The sequence below is a fragment of the Aethalodelphis obliquidens genome, unplaced genomic scaffold, assembly GCF_003676395.1.
Source record: "Aethalodelphis obliquidens isolate GAN/ISIS:26980383/991018 unplaced genomic scaffold, ASM367639v1 scaffold57, whole genome shotgun sequence".
NCBI classification, from domain to species: domain Eukaryota; kingdom Metazoa; phylum Chordata; class Mammalia; order Artiodactyla; family Delphinidae; genus Aethalodelphis; species Aethalodelphis obliquidens.
In genome coordinates this window covers 4,865,543-4,880,975 of record NW_020838001.1, presented here as the reverse complement: position 1 = coordinate 4,880,975, position 15,433 = coordinate 4,865,543, and the positions used below count along the sequence as shown (strand labels likewise).

The 15,433-nt window shown below is 48.6% G+C and overlaps 1 protein-coding gene across 1 annotated transcript; it reads left to right on the top strand.

Moving 5' to 3' along the window:
- Positions 1-4,693: 4,693 nt before the first annotated feature.
- Positions 4,694-14,914, top strand: CIMIP1 (ciliary microtubule inner protein 1). Its single transcript, XM_027087006.1, has 4 exons — positions 4,694-4,809; positions 6,777-6,858; positions 8,488-8,589; positions 14,506-14,914. The coding sequence occupies exons 1-4, from the start codon at positions 4,703-4,705 to the stop codon at positions 14,665-14,667; spliced, it is 453 nt and encodes a 150-aa protein (XP_026942807.1). The 5' UTR covers positions 4,694-4,702; the 3' UTR covers positions 14,668-14,914.
- The last annotated feature ends 519 nt before the right edge of the window (positions 14,915-15,433 follow it).

Here is a 15,433-nt window from a genome sequence, read left to right as displayed (position 1 = left end):
ATGTGCGAAGTAAGAGAAGTTCTTTCTGCTGGCACTAAAGAGAGCATAATGTGTTCGTGAGGGCTGGAAATTCCCAGCTCCCCGAGCTGAAGCTCGGTTCAGCCATGAAGTACATTCCCTGCAAATTAGCACCTTCAGTTCAAGCCTCCGCGTCTTTGCTGTGCAGTCGAGGTAATAATCACCCGCGCTGAGAGAGAGGCACGCTGGCTGCGGGGACCTCTCCCCACACAAAGCCTTCTTCGGTTAAAAAAAAAAAATCATACAATAAAAAGGAAAACTGTTTAAGCTTAAAAACTAAAAAGAAGCAGTTAGCTCCAGTTGTTGGAATGTTTTAAAAAGCAACAGCAAGATGAAAAAAATACAAAATGAGAACTCAACGGCCCCAGAATGCTGAGAGGGCCAAAAATATTAATATACAGGAACATGGCAAACCCTCTGCAAGCTGTAAATATTGTCTCCATTTCCCAGGGATAATCAACAAGTGCAGCCTTCTTCTCCCTCAGCTCTCCCTTCAAACTTCCTGTTTGAAATCTACACTGCAGGGACTTCCCTGGTGGTGCAGTGGTTAAGAATCCGCCTGCCAATGCAGGGGACACGGGTTCGAGTCCTGGTCTGGGAAGATCCCACACACCGTGGAGCAACTAAGCTCGTGTGCCACAACTACTGAGCCTGTGCTCTAGAGCCCACGAGCCACAACTACTGAGCCCGCGTGCCACAACTACTGAAGCCCGTGCGCCTAAAGCCTATGTCCTGCAACAAGAGAAGCCACCACAAGGAGAGAAGCCCGCACACAGCAATGGAGACCCAACGCAAGTGTAAATCAATAAATTTAAAAATATATATATATATGCTGCAAAACACTTTTCCCAAATAAAATAAACTAACAGCATTAGGTGAATAAATTGTGTCTGTCAGAGGTCCATGAATTTCTTGTTTCGGATATAGGGAGGAGGGTTCGACCCCCAGAACCAGGAAAGAAGGAGATATGTATAAAGCAAAGAAACACAGACCACCAGAAGTAAAAAATCAAGAGAAGTTCATATAAGGCAAATGTATTCATTTGCTGAGCATGGTAGGCACACTGGTGAAGAAACTCCCTGAGGGTAGGGTGGTCACATAAGCTACGGATGCCGAGCTATTTTTAATAAATACATAATTTCTTAGCATATAGTACAGTATGGGTGTGCTCCATGAAATTCAAACTTATGTCCTGTATTTCTATATGCTAAATCTTGCAACCCTACTGATAGAAGGTTCCGGTGGTTATGCTAATTAAGGATTGATAATACGCACTCCGACAGGACAGTGAGTCCAGGCTCCGTTCATACTTAGATGCAAGTCCCGAGCCCATCGGTCAGGAAGGAGCCTTCAGGGAGGTCCGGGGAGCTGGTTTCTGGGGTCCCTGTGTGATCTCAATCCCCTCTTAGCTTTGGCTGCCTGGAGGCACAGCAAGTGTTGCTCCAAGGAGAAACCCTGCCTTCCACAGACATCACATCAGGAAGACCAGGCCCGGGCTCCTTCCCCAGCTGTCACTTGCTGAGCAGATTCGACCCTCACAGCTAAGCTTCAGCCACTGGGAAATCATCCAGAGAGAAGGGGGCCTCCTCGCTGGTCAAGAGAGAGAGGAAAGCCAGGCTATGTTGACTCTGCACCTTCCAGAGGGTCCTGCCCCTGGGAAGGAAGAGCGGTCCTCTAAGACAGGAGTTTATGGTAAGACGCAGGGGGTGGCTTTGGGGTTTGGTTCAAATCCTTTCTCTTCCACCTATTGTTTGAGGCAGGTTTCCCTTCTGTGACCTGGTCACGAGTGAACCCTTCCTCCACGAAGTCTGTGAATCTCCATGAAGTTAGAGGCTGAGGGAAGCGTCCAGCCAGGACCTGGTGAACGCTGCACCATTAGGGTGGGGCCCGGGGAGAACCCCAGGCCAGCGTAGCTCGGGTTCCTCTCTCACTTCTCAGGAAAGAAGGAATCTTGCCTTCCAGGCCAGTCCACCAGCCATACACAGCCTCTTATTCAAAACTGACATCCTCAAGAAGTCAACCCCAGTTCCAACCAAAGCCCCATTTCCGTCCACCTACACTGTCCCCCCAACCTTTGTGTCTTGGGCCAAGGACCCTTCCCAAGCCAAGGCTACCAAGATGCTATTCCTTGGGTAACACTCGCTGTTATTGGTGAGCGCCAGCCTTCCAGGCACCGTGTGGAGCCCTTTACATTTGCTCCTCACAGCCTGCTAAGATCCCTACAAGCTCATTTTACAGGTGAGGAAACTGGGGCTCAGAGAGGTAAACCAGCTTGCCCACGGCCGCTGAGATGGTACACAGCAGAGCCAGAACTTGAGCCCACATCCAATCCCAAAGCCTGCACACTTAACCATAATTCTCTACCCATTTCTCAACCTGGACCCATCCCTCAGGGTGCCTTGTGCAGATATTTCTGAGGAGAATGGGCAAGGCTGGCAAACTCTTATTCAACCTTCAAAACCCCACTCACTCATCACCTCCTCTGCACTTTTCTGCCTCATCTGGGGTGCTCTCATCCTACTGTTATTTCATATATGAAGCTGCATCCACATCCGTGTCCCTGCTTAACTGAACTCCTGGGAGAAGTTCTGCTTGCTTTCTCATTTCTGCACCCAGCCACACTTTGCAGGGAGCTCTCCAGCTATACTGGCCTCCTTATTGGTCTTCAAACAGCCCGGGCTTGTTCTACCTCAGGACCTTTGCCCTGCACTTCCCTCCTCCATGGAAAACCCTTCTGACCCCTTTGCATGGGTCCCTCCCTCTCCAGCTCTGTGCTCAGGCACCCCCTCCTCAGAGAGGCCTTTCCTGGCCACCCACTTAGGATCGTCCCTTCCGTACCCCTTCACTTGACTCTGTCACCTCCAGCCTGCTTCCCTGATGTAACGTCCTTGACAGCGTGCATCTCTCCCTGGGGTTATGGCGCATTTGTTTATCTGTCTTCACTTGCTTCATTCTGTGTCTTCCCTCCAGACAAGTCAGCCCCAGGAGGGCAATGACTTTGCCGGTCGTGTTCCCTCCTGGATCCCCAGGCACACAGGAGGTGCTCAGCAAACATTTGTAGAATGAATGAACTCTTGGTGTCTGGCACACAGACTTCCAGTAAACGAATTTATTCTTAGTTAATCATTTTAACAGAATCATCTTAGAAGCTTCCCAAGAGAGAAGCAGACTTTGCCCCGCTACATGATGGGTCCTCTTCTCTTCCTAGCCATCTACTGTTCACAATTCTTCCCAGGATACCTTCCCTCCCGTTGTATGAATGGCAACCTCAGAGAAAGGGCCAGGAAGAAAATCCTGGGCCCAGCTGGAGACCCAGCCTGGTGGGCTGGCTTGCTCAGCCATGGCCACAGCGTGCTACACATCACCCTGATGAACCCCTGCAGCTCTGATTCCAGCCCCTGCCTGCCCCCTCACTATTTCAGCTGCGGCAGCAGTAGGGACCACCCCAATCCTGGGCCTCCACCCAGCATTTCCAGCAGCCAAGAAGAGCATCACACACCTAGGGTGTGGGGAACGTCATCAAGAGGGGAAAACACATCTTCAAAACATCCCCATAAAAGCACAGATCTGTGGATAAGGAGGAGGTCAGGAATAGAGAGTCAGGGAGGCCCGCCAGGGAGGATAGCCGATACCCAGTGAGGAGGTGAAAGCACCCACGTCCTCTCCGAGGGTCTTGCTAATCGTCCAGAGATGACCTGTAGGTCAGCGGAAGCTTGCTGCCTCCTTCTCTCGGTGCCATGAGGTTCTGGACGCCTGTGCATCTCGTGGCTCTCAGGCAGAGGAACATTCCCCTGCCCTACGCAGAGGATGCACATTCTGTTTTTTAGACACATTTTCCAGCCCCGGCCTATGACAATGTGGTGTGATGGAAGTCGGGGGCGGGGGGTCGTCGCTGAGTCAGTCAACAAATACCCATTGAGCATCCCAATGATGGGGGATTGGTGTTGATGGGCGTGAAAGACAGAGTGTGGGGTGTAGGGTCTGGAGGCAATATTATCTTTGAATTGCATTTGGAGATGGTTATAAAGAGTGCATGCCAAAGAAATGCATGCATATGTTCTCCAAAAGCCATGTGCGCTGAAACTCACAGCAGCACTTTCATGGAGGCCCCAAAACTCAGCCCCAGTGACGCCCACATCGAAGTGAACACACCCCGGCTACTCGCAGCGACATGGATGAACCACTCAAACGTAACACTGGACCAAGGAAGCCAGGCAAAAACGACACCAGGATGATTCCGCTTACACAAAGTTCAAATTGTGATGAAACAAATCTCTGCTGAGAAAAGTCGACGGGCGCTGGGGGGCGGGGCGTCGAGTGACCTATTTCGTAACCCAGGCGGTGGCTACAGGGGTCTCTATGACGGAATCCATTAAGCTCGGTACGCTTAGGGTTGGTCCACTTGGCCTGTATACTTGCAGGTCTCAATTTTAAAGGGAGGAGGGAATGTAAGGTCTTGAGGTTTCCCCAAGGTTTTCCGCAGAGAAGGGCTGCTGCGCCCGCGAGCCGGCAGGTGGGCAGGGAGGCGGGCGAAGAGCGCAGCTGCGGACTGAGATTGGCAGTGGGCGCACGGAAGCCGCGGAGCCAGGCGGCCACAACCTCGCCAGGTGCTGCGCCGCCTCCGCCTGCGCGTCCTGCGTTGCTTGGCAACCCGGCTCCTAGGCGACGTGAGACGCTGAATCCAATGGCCGAGGGTGCCGGGCGCTCCAAGACCCCAGGCCCCATGGCGCAGAAGCCCATGAGCAGGGCCGAGGCCGAGCGCATGAACCTCGTGGCCCAGGACGAGATCTGGTAACGCCCGGGAACCGGGAACCCAGTGGGCTGGGCCGTTCCCACCTGAAGTGTTCAACCTGGCCGCCTCAGTTTCCCCACCAAGTCCTGGAGGTGATCGACCTCTGGGCGCGAAGAGCGTGCCCTGGAGGGGGTCGGGGGGCCTTGCGGAAAGGGGGCAGTGTTAGGGACGAAAGAGCCTTTCTTTTTCTTTTCTTAGGCACACCACAAAGGCGTGAAAGAGTTTGCATCTGCCTTTACAACCCGCTGCAAAGCTTTGCTTGTTGAGATACGACTGATGTGTGCTTATTTTTAATATTTACCAAATGCTTAAAACATCTTAATGTTCGTTCAGTTCGAATGAGAGCACGTCACATTCTCGCTTGCTTGTCCTGGTTTTTGAACAAGAAGCTTTAATTTAAAGAATAGATCCGTTTTCTCAAAGATTTATGTTCAGCAGACATCTGTAATGGATGTTTTTATTTGGCATTCTATCCCATTGCTAAATAGTATCCCATCTCTTTGAAGTTTTAACGGGTATGGGAAGTTACTAATTTAGATGCAAGTAAGTAAATATTAGCAACAACAAACCATCATGGCTCACCTCTTAAACTTCAGTTATCCTATTGTCATCTCTATGACTTTTACCATTTCCTTGAAAACCCTGTAATAGTCACTTCATATTTTTCTTTAAATTAGCTTTGTTTCACTTAGTGAACTTATTTTTATAGGAAACTTTATATCACTCTTGAAAATGGAAAGCCAGTATTATTTGCAATAAATACATGCTATTATTATTTTTTAAATCTTTATTTTTATCCAAGTACCCACTATAGGAAATACTACCTAGCAGGGTATTAGCAGGGTCTGTTTGCTCTGCCTAGAATGCCCTTTTCTCTCTTCCCCCACCAAACAAACTCCTACTCATCCTTCAAGACCCAAATCAGATGGCCCCTCCTGTGTGAACAGAGCCAATTAAGCCCTTAGACTGTTCTGTCCCATGTCCAAACTTGAACACTTGAAACGTGGTTATTCCAAATTGGGATGAGCTGTAAATGTAAAATACTAGATTTCGAAAACTTCATGCCCCTAAAAAGTGATACCAAAATTAAGTTTACCTGTTTATTTTTACTTTTTTTAAAATGTGGCTCTAGAAAATTTTAAATTACATATATGGCTCATATTTTTGTCTCATGTTACAGCTCCCTTGGAAATAGACTCTGCTTTAGATGCTCAGTGTCCAGGGAAAGAGTTTGGCCAGGGCCTCTGAAACTGTTGAGACATCAGAGGGGGCTTGGGGTGCAGATATTGATTCCAAAATAGGAAAAGAAACTTGAAAATCAAAATGAATAAATGTTTAATCAGATTTTTGCAAAATGCAACACACCCGCTCTTCAATTGCAATTCAGTTCAGCTCCTAGGTAGTTATGTATAAATTATATTCAATGTGGAGCAAAAGCAGGGCCAGGATTAGGGTGGGATGAGTGAGGCATCTGGAGTGCAATAGTTAAGGGGGGGACTCCATCTCAAGATCATGCAGGTGCTGGCTCTGTGCTTGCAGGAACCTGAGAGTGGGCACCTCCTTAAATTTTGCATCCCAGGGACTCACTCACTCTGGCCTGGTCCTTGCTCTGAAAACAAAGGAACCTTATATGTACCTCCATAATGATTTAAGACTCCCCCATTACTATAGGTCCAGGGGCCACCAAAACAAGGATTCCATTCCTAGATGACCCCTCGGGCAGAGTCAGCCCCAGTTCTGTCTGCTCCCCAATGTACCACCCAACCAGCATCTCTGGTTCTTAGACATGTGTCTTCCTTACATTAGTGGGAAGTCCCCAGCGACAGGGACTCCTGCTTCCTCCCTGACACGGAATCATCCTTCAGTCCAGATGCATTGAAGAATGTAAAATTCTCCCCATTGCACCTTAGGGTTTGCTACTTTAACCCTTTTCAAATGTCTGGCATTTAAGAGCTTTCTTTTTCAGGACGTACCGCCTGAAGGCTGAAAACGAGGCACGGCAAAACTGGGCAACGAACTGGGGATTTTTAACGACCCCCCTCGAGGAGGTAAATGTAAATTTGATGAGCTCGGAGGTTATAGAATCAATCATTTCCAAGAATAAATGGTTATGAAGTGTATAATTTGCAAGAATAAATTAAAGAGCATGTTGTAGGCGAAGACGGCTGACACCTGAAGTTTCCTCCCATTCACAAATTTATTGAGTACTTACTATGTGCCAGGCACGTTCTACGTGCTTCATCCGAACCAGCTCATTGAACCCACACGACAACCCCTGTGCGGAGGGGCGTGCTCTTTGATGTCCATTTTCCAAATGAGGAATTTGAGCTCAAAGAAGTGCAAAGTCACACAGCTCAGAAAGAGAGGCACCAAGGGGAGATGCTGGTCTGGCTGATTCCAGGGCCACTCGGCCTTGGAATTCCCATCTGTAAAATGGGGTGACAGTCCTCACTGCCTCACTGAGTGACTGTGACGTTCAGATGGAAAGAGAGGAGAGGCCAAGTGAATATCGGCACGATTATTAGGAAAATACTCTTGGTATTTCCTACACCAGATAGGAAACAGAAACAAGGAAAAGGACCAGGCGTAATTAATAGGGAGTGATGGGGACACCAGCAAAGAGACCACTGACCCCATCCAGAGGCAGCCACCATCAGCCCAGCTGAGGACTACCAGGCAAGCAGACTGGCTGTATTTTCTGACTGTTCGAGAGAGTCCAGGGCTTCCCCGGTGGCGCAGTGGTTGAGAGTCCGCCTGCCGATGCAGGGGACACGGGTTCGTGCCCCTGTCCGGGAGGATCCCACATGCCGCGGAGTGGCTGAGCCCGTGAGCCATGGCCACTGAGCCTGCGCGTCCGGAGCCTGTGCTCCGCAACGGGAGAGGCCACAGCAGTGAGAGGCCCGCGTACCGCAAAAAAAAAAAAAAAAAAATAAGAGTCCAGAAATCCAGACGCTTTAATGAAATCTCTGAGTCTAGAATAGTGGCTTGGATTTATAAGACGCCAACAGGCTCGCAGAATGCTTGTGTGAGCTTCACTGGGATGGCAGCCAGTGGTTTGCAACCTTCCACGTGATCTCCAGGACACAACATGAGGAAACCACATTTCTCTGGGGAGGCAGAATCGCACAAAGGCCGCATAATTCAAAATGTCCATGATTCTAGGCAGCGTAAAGCCCCTTTGTAATTCACCCCGTCCCACTAGCGCTGAAATTATGCCATTCTTAATGAGTTTTTTTAATACTTAGAGAGTTACACAATTTGAAATTTTATGCCTAAAATGAGTCGTTATTAATATAATATGCATAAAAGAGTCTATATTAATATTCCTTATGTGTAATTAAATTGGGTTTTTGAAGGGTTCAAAGTTGCTTTAAAAATTAAAAGGGGGGATGGAAGCTCTCCTCACAGTTTACAGGTTGGTCCTGAACCTTGCTGCCATGTTTTAGTCTAAGTCCATAACCTGTGACGTGTTCTCAAATCACTCAGCAGGGCTGTAAACAGGCAGTCTGCAAGGGCCTGGGGCTGAGCTGGCCTGTTGGCCAGTCCCCACGCCACCTCTTTCTAACTGTGATCTGAGCACCACCTAACCTGTAAAGTGCCTTGTCCTGGGGGGGCAGTGAGGGGAAGCTTCCAAGGTCTCAGCCTGCGGGGCCCCATCCCTGGGGATTGTGTTTCAGCTGATCGAGCGTGAAGAAGAGCCCGCCACCCCAAAGCCCAAAATCGAGCTTCCCGAGCGCTTCCGCATCCGGCCAGTGACCCCAGTGGAGAAATACATCAAGGTTCGCAAAGTCCTTTTAAGTACTTGCTTTCCTAAGTAAGAAATCAACCCCACCGGAGACGGTGTTTCTCCTGTGTTGCTCCTGGTGGGCCCAGCCACCTGCACAGGTAAGAACACAGCGGCGCCCCGCCTGCGGGGAGGCGGGTTTCCAGCCCTTTCCAAGCGCACACATGCAAGACACAGCGGGTTACTGGTCCCTACACGGGCAGGACCTCAGAGGCCAGAGGAAGGAGTTGGGATTTGAGCCCGATTTGCAGTGGGAAGCAGGGCCACGGCGTGTTGAGAATTGCCTTTTTAAGAGATCGCTCTTGTTGCTGAGTGAGGGACCAGACTGTCCAGAGGGGTGAAGACTTAGATGGTGTTCCCACCTGAGACCCATCAGCTGTGGATGTAGGGTAGATGTCTCTAGAAGTTGCTGAGCTCTGTATGTCCCTGGGTTTCCTCTCATGCATCTGTCACTTTAATCCTGGGTTCTGCTCTCTGCCCAGCTACGGAGAAGGCATTTCTGTGTCCTGATGGGGAGAGCGGATGAAAACTCAGGACGAAGGCGGCCAGGGGTGGGGGTGTTAGGCTCTGCATTTTCTTTTCCTGACGCCCTCAGGGTCTGATGGGGTGGCCAGCTCGTTCGTAGTGGGTGCTCAGTGGGTACGATCTGTTAGCCGAATGAATGAATGAATGAATGAATGAATGCATTCCACTGAGATGTTGAGAGCGTTCCCCCCGATTATACAACAATAGAGGCTCAGTGATTTTTCTAGAAATACAGCAAAATATAAATCATACATTAAAACATCTGTATGTACCCTGACCCATGGTTAACATTTTGGGGAGTTCCTTCCAGATGTTTTCTATGCCTCCATATACCACCAATAAATGCTAGCTCTTTTTTTTTTTTTTTGCGGTACGTGGGCCTCTCACTGCCGTGGCCTCTCCCGTGGCGGAGCACAGGCTCCAGACGCGCAGGCTCAGCGGCCATGGCTCACGGGCCCAGCCGCTCCGCGGCACGTGGGATCTTCCCGGACCAGGGCACGAACCCGCGTCCCCTGCATCGGCAGGCGGACTCTCAACCACTGCGCCACCAGGGAAGCCCTAGCTTTTATTTTATTACTGTCCTTTAGTAGCTCCCCATACTGAGTGCTTTACATGGTTATGTCCACAACATCCCTGGAAAGTGGCTATAATGGCCATCAAACCCATTTGGTAGATGAGGAAACTGAAGCTGACAAAGGCTGAATAACTTTCCCAAGGTCAAGTGGGTCTGATTCCAGAGCCATACTCTTAAATGTTATTTTTTGACTGCTCCTTCAATAAACACACACACATACACACACATGCATATATATATATATATATATATTTAAAAATCAAACTCCACAGGCTGCTTTGTAATCTTTTTTCACTTAACAATATGCCCTATATATCTTTCCATGCAGTCAATTACAGCACTCCAAATCATTATTACTTTACTGACTGCATTTTTCTCCATTGTACGGGTCGACCATGATTTGTATACCCTTCCCCAATCTCTGGACGTCTAGGTTGTACCCAGTTTGCAAGGAGCAGCCTTGTAGACACAGTGTTTTGCTCCCGGTCCGTAAGTTTATTGGGAGACGTGCCCAGAAATGCAGTGGTTCTTCAAATGAACCACACACGTGGGGAACCCGCTCTGCCCGCACCAACTCCGACTGGAACCCTCGGGCTGGCCAGCGACAGGACAAGCGGGGCAGGTAGAGGCTCTGCTATTTCTCCACTGCTGGGTTTTAATTCTGCCACCTCCCTACCCCCGCCTCCACCCCGAGGTCCCCGAGGGACCCTGCTGTCTCTCCTGGCCACGAGCGGTCCCCGTAAGTACCTTTCTCCTGGGGAAGCTGGGCCCCTCCTTCCGCCATCCTGACAAATGGCCCCTGTGCCTGTTCAGGCTGGGTGGCGGCTGTCACCAGAATCATCATCTTTTCAAAGGAGGTGCTCCCACCTAGAGATCAGAACAGCATCCCCTTCTGCGGGGGAGAAGAGAGGAACTGTCCTGGGACCAGAACAAAACGGAACATGATTTCTCCCTGTGTGAGCCTCTGCTTAGGAGAAGGCCAGGTGTGGAAGCCACACCCCTGTCAGAGCCTGGGGGGTGGACGGGGGAAGGAGTGGAGGGTCAGTCTCACGATCCAGCAGAGAAAGGCACTTTGCTTGTTTCCCTCTGAGCTTCCTTCCTTGCCGAAGAAATGGTTCCCGTCTTCCTCCTTCCCATCCCCTCTTCAGGTGGATAGACCCCTTAAAAATACATTTATGGGGCTTCCCTGGTGGCGCGGTGGTTGGGGGTCCGCCTGCCGATGCAGGGGACGCGGGTTCGTGCCCTGGTCCGGGAAGATCCCACGTGCCGCGGAGCGGCTGGGCCCGTGAGCCATGGCCGCTGAGCCTGCGCGTCCGGAGCCTGTGCTCCGCAGCGGGAGAGGCCACAGCAGTGAGAGGCCCGCGTACCGCAAAAAAAAAAAAAAAATACATTTATGGTTTAACAGGCATCCTACACCCCAAAGGGCAATGCCGTGAAAAGCCTCCTTCCATCCCCTGAGTCCTGAGAGCTGTTGCCCCCCGTCTCTGCACCCTTCCCCTGATGCAATATGTCTATCCAAGTGGATGCGGAGGGTTCTAGCCCTTTTTCCTTCGTACACAAATTATACCATATTTTACATCTTTTATGCATCTTTTTTTCTCTTAGCAGTTTGTCTTCAGAGTCGTTTCATCTGAGAATATAGAGAGCGACCTCCTTCTTTTAAACTGCTGCGTAGTTTTCTGCGGTGCGGAGGGGCTGTGGCTGAACGGGTCCCCGTGGATGGACACGTAGGCTGTGTCCAGGCATTGGCTATGACAAACAGGGCCTTGGTATGTGCGTGTGCAGGTATTAGGATGCCTTAGGATAAATGCCTAGGGATGGACTGTCAGGTCAAAGAGCGTTTGCATTTTCATTTTTCGTAGATGATGGTAAGATTGCCCTTCACAGAGAATTAACAACAGATTCTCCCATAAGCTCGTTCACGGTGGTGTTTTCATCTCTTCATCTGGTGGGTGAAGTGTGGCATCCCAGGGTGGGTTCTGACTGCATTTCTCTTACCAGTTGGAGATGGACTTGAAGGCTGGTCCCGTGTGTTCCCGAGGTCCCAGCATCGTGGAGAACTGGCTCGCTGGAGGAAATTCTGGCCTCGTTGGCGTATGTTCATGGCCCTCCCTGCATGGGGGCTCTCAAGAGATTCATTTTAATACCTCAGCAAGAATATATGTTAAGGGGCTTCATCCACCAGGACCGTCCCCTCCGGCCACCGCCTCACTCAAAGATCCTTTGAGCCAAGCGTGAACTCGTAGCCCCAAGCATACTAAACCTCTTCCTCTCGGTTCTTCTGCTGGAACAAATATTCCTCACTGCTGGCTTGGTTCAAATCCCCCCATAAGAGCAGAACAGAAGATTATTCCAAATGGAAGGGAGAAACCTGCATAAACATTTAGCCTCATTTTCCAAAAATTTTCCAAATTTGAAGGAATTGACAAACAAAATTGTGGGGTTTTTTTCATTTCAGATAGAATCCCATTTCCCTTCTGGTTTTTAATTAAATTCAATTGTTTTTCATTCCTGTGGCATCTATGGTTTGGGTGTGTGTGTGCGTGTACACACACGTATCGTAAAACCTTCTAATCAAACCTATAACCGCCAGGATACCATCTGACAATGTTGCCACATATTTTATAAAGGGCGCTGTGAACTGTAGTATTTGATATTTCTGCACCTTACTTTTTTCTCTTTTTCGCTCTTCTACCAAATAAAAATTATTTCATTGGGTCGTGAATTAAATGTGTTAAGCATTACGAGATAAAGAGACATGTTTGGTGATCGTTACTTTCAGGGAAAATGTGATCTCCGAGGCCAGCTGATCGGAGCGCGCTTACGTTCAGCGCACCTTACTTAGGGACCCTGGCTCTTCTTTCTGTCTTTTCTTTCTAATTTTTTCTTCCAGTTTTATTAAGCTATAATTGACATACAGTACTAAGTAAGTATAAGTTGTGCAGCATCATGAGTTGACTTACGTACACCATGAGACGATTATCGCAATAAGTTTAGCGAACGTCCATCTTCTCATATAGATACCAAATTTAAGAAATAGAAACAAAATTATTTTCTCCTTGTGATGAGAATTCTTAGCATTCACTCTCTTAACAGCTTCCATATATAGCGTAGAGCAGTGCTCCTAATATTTATCCTCTTGTACGTTACATCCCTGGCACTTGTTTGTCTTATAACTGGAAGTCTGTACCTTTTGACCACCTTCATCCAATTCCCCCTCCCCCACCCCCACCTCTGGTAACCGCAAATCTGACCTCTTTTTCTACGAGTTTCTTTGTTTTTGAAGTCCAATTGACCCACAACACTATGTTCGTCCTTATTATAGAACACAGTGATTCAATATTTCTAAACATTTCAAAATGATCACCGTAAGTCTCGTTACGATCTGTCACCATACAAAGATATTGCATAATTACTGACTATGTTCCCCACACTGTACATTTCATCCCTGTGACTCATTTATTTTGCATCTGCAAGTTTGTCCCTTTTACTCTCCCTCACCCATTCCTCTCCTCCTCCACCACCCCTTTGGCAACCATCTGTTTGTTCTCTGTTTCTATGACTCTGTTTCTGTTTATTTTTGTCCATTTGTTTTGTTTTTATAGACTCCACATGTAAGTAAAATCATGCAGTATTTGTCTTTCTCTGTCTGACTTATTTCACTTTTAAGTGCCCATCTATGTTGTCACAAATGGGAAGATTTCATTAATTTTTATGACTGAATAATATTCCATTGTGTATATAGACCACATCTTTATCCAGTCATCTGTTGATGGGCACTTCGGTTGCTTCCTTATCTTGGCTATTGTAAATACTGGTTCAATGAACGTAGAGCTGCATGTATCTTTTCAAATTAGTGTTTTCATTTACTTTAGGTAAGTACCCAGGGGTGGAATTGCTGGATAGTATGATAGTTCTATTTTTAATTTTTTGACAAACCTCCATACTGTTCTCCACAGTGGCTGCACCAATTTCCATTCCCACCAACAGCGCAGGAGGGTTCCCTTGTCTCCACATCCTTGCCAGCACTTGTCATTTGTTGTCTTTTTGATGATGGTGACTCTGACAGGTGTGATGATTAGTGGCAGTGAGCATCTTTTAATGTGACTGTTAACTACCTGTATATCTTCTTTGGAAAAATGTCTATTCAGGTCCTCTGCCCATTTTTTAATCAGGTTGTTTGTTTTTTTGATGCCGGGTTGTATGAGTTCTTTGCATATCTTGGATATTAACCCTTTATCACATACGTTTGCAAATATCTTCCCCCATTCGGTAGGTGGCCTTTTTGTTCTGTTGACAGTTTCCTTCTCTGTGTAGAAGGTGCCTTTGAGTTTGATGTAGTCCCGTTTGTTTATTTTTCCCTTGCCTGAGGAGACATATCCAAACAAATATTGCTAAGACCAATGTCAAAGAGTGTGCTGCCTATGTTTTCTTCTAGAAGTTTTATGGTTTCAGGTCTTACCTTTAAGTCTTTAATCCATTTGAGTTTAGTTTTGTGCATGGTGTGAGAAGTAGACCAGTTCGCTTCTTTTGCACGTTGCTGTCCCGTTTTCCCAGCACCATTTATCAAGGAGGCTGCCTTTTCCCCACTGTATATTCTGCCTCCTTTGTCATGGATTAAGTACCCATAGAAGTGCGGGTCCATTTCTGGGCTCTCCGTTCTGTTCCATTGACCCATGTGTTTATTTGGGGGCCAGTACCATGGTTCTTTCTGTCTTTTCCACACCAGGCGTACCGATCCTGATGCCTCCGTGGACACGCCTCGTGTTGCTGTGGCCCAAGGCGACTCAACCCCCTGCCTTTCTATTCCAGGTGCTCCCATCCCCCCCAGTCCCAAAGACGACCCAGGGCTTCATCGGCTGGAGATCCGGGGTGCCAGGCCTGAACAAGTGTCTGGAGTACGATCATGAGATCAGAAGCTGCAAAGGGGCGTATGCCAAGGAGCTAAACTGGCCGAAGCAAGGTGTCCACTGAGTCCAGACAGAGACCCCGGCCCCTGGGGCAAGGAAGGGTGGACCGCCAGATGCCGGTGCCCATGCCCAGGAAAGGAAGAGCTCCCCCGCCTCCCCACCAAGGACAGGGTTCCCCTCCACATCTGCTCATGGGATATTGTTGCAAAGAACACAAAACAGCCCTTAGATGTTTTCAATTCATCAATGCCTCCCTTCCGGAACATTCTTGTAACATATTCATTCTTGGCTAATGCAATGAATAAAGCAAACTAGACCCTCTGATTTTTTTTAATACCATGGTAATTTCTAGGTATAGCTTTTAAAAACACGATGTGATTCCATTTTTAAATATTTGTCTAAACCCTTTAATGTCACCTTCAATCCCCCTTCTCAGCATCCTTGTTGTAATGAGGTTGTTGGCCAGGTGTTTCTGTGCCCAAATCCCCCTGGGCCTGCTTTTCAGGAGGAATAAAGCGCTTTGAGCGTCCCTCGACACTCCTTCCCCAGGACATCTGCAATACGTCAACGGCTTTAAAGCAAAGACGGGCACAAGATGCGCCACTGAGTGCGGATTTCCTGGAGAGGACGGGTTTCCCAAGCGCTCCGTAGAAAACCTTCTCCGATTACCTGGTCCACCCACCCCACCCCCCGACCCCCATCACCACGCAGACAGCAGCCGAGCTGGGCAACGAGGCCATCGTCCGTTCCCCCGGGGACGTTTGACATTAACCCCTTGGTCAACATTTGATTTCCGGTCCCTGCCTGTCCCTGAGGCTTTGCTTCACCTC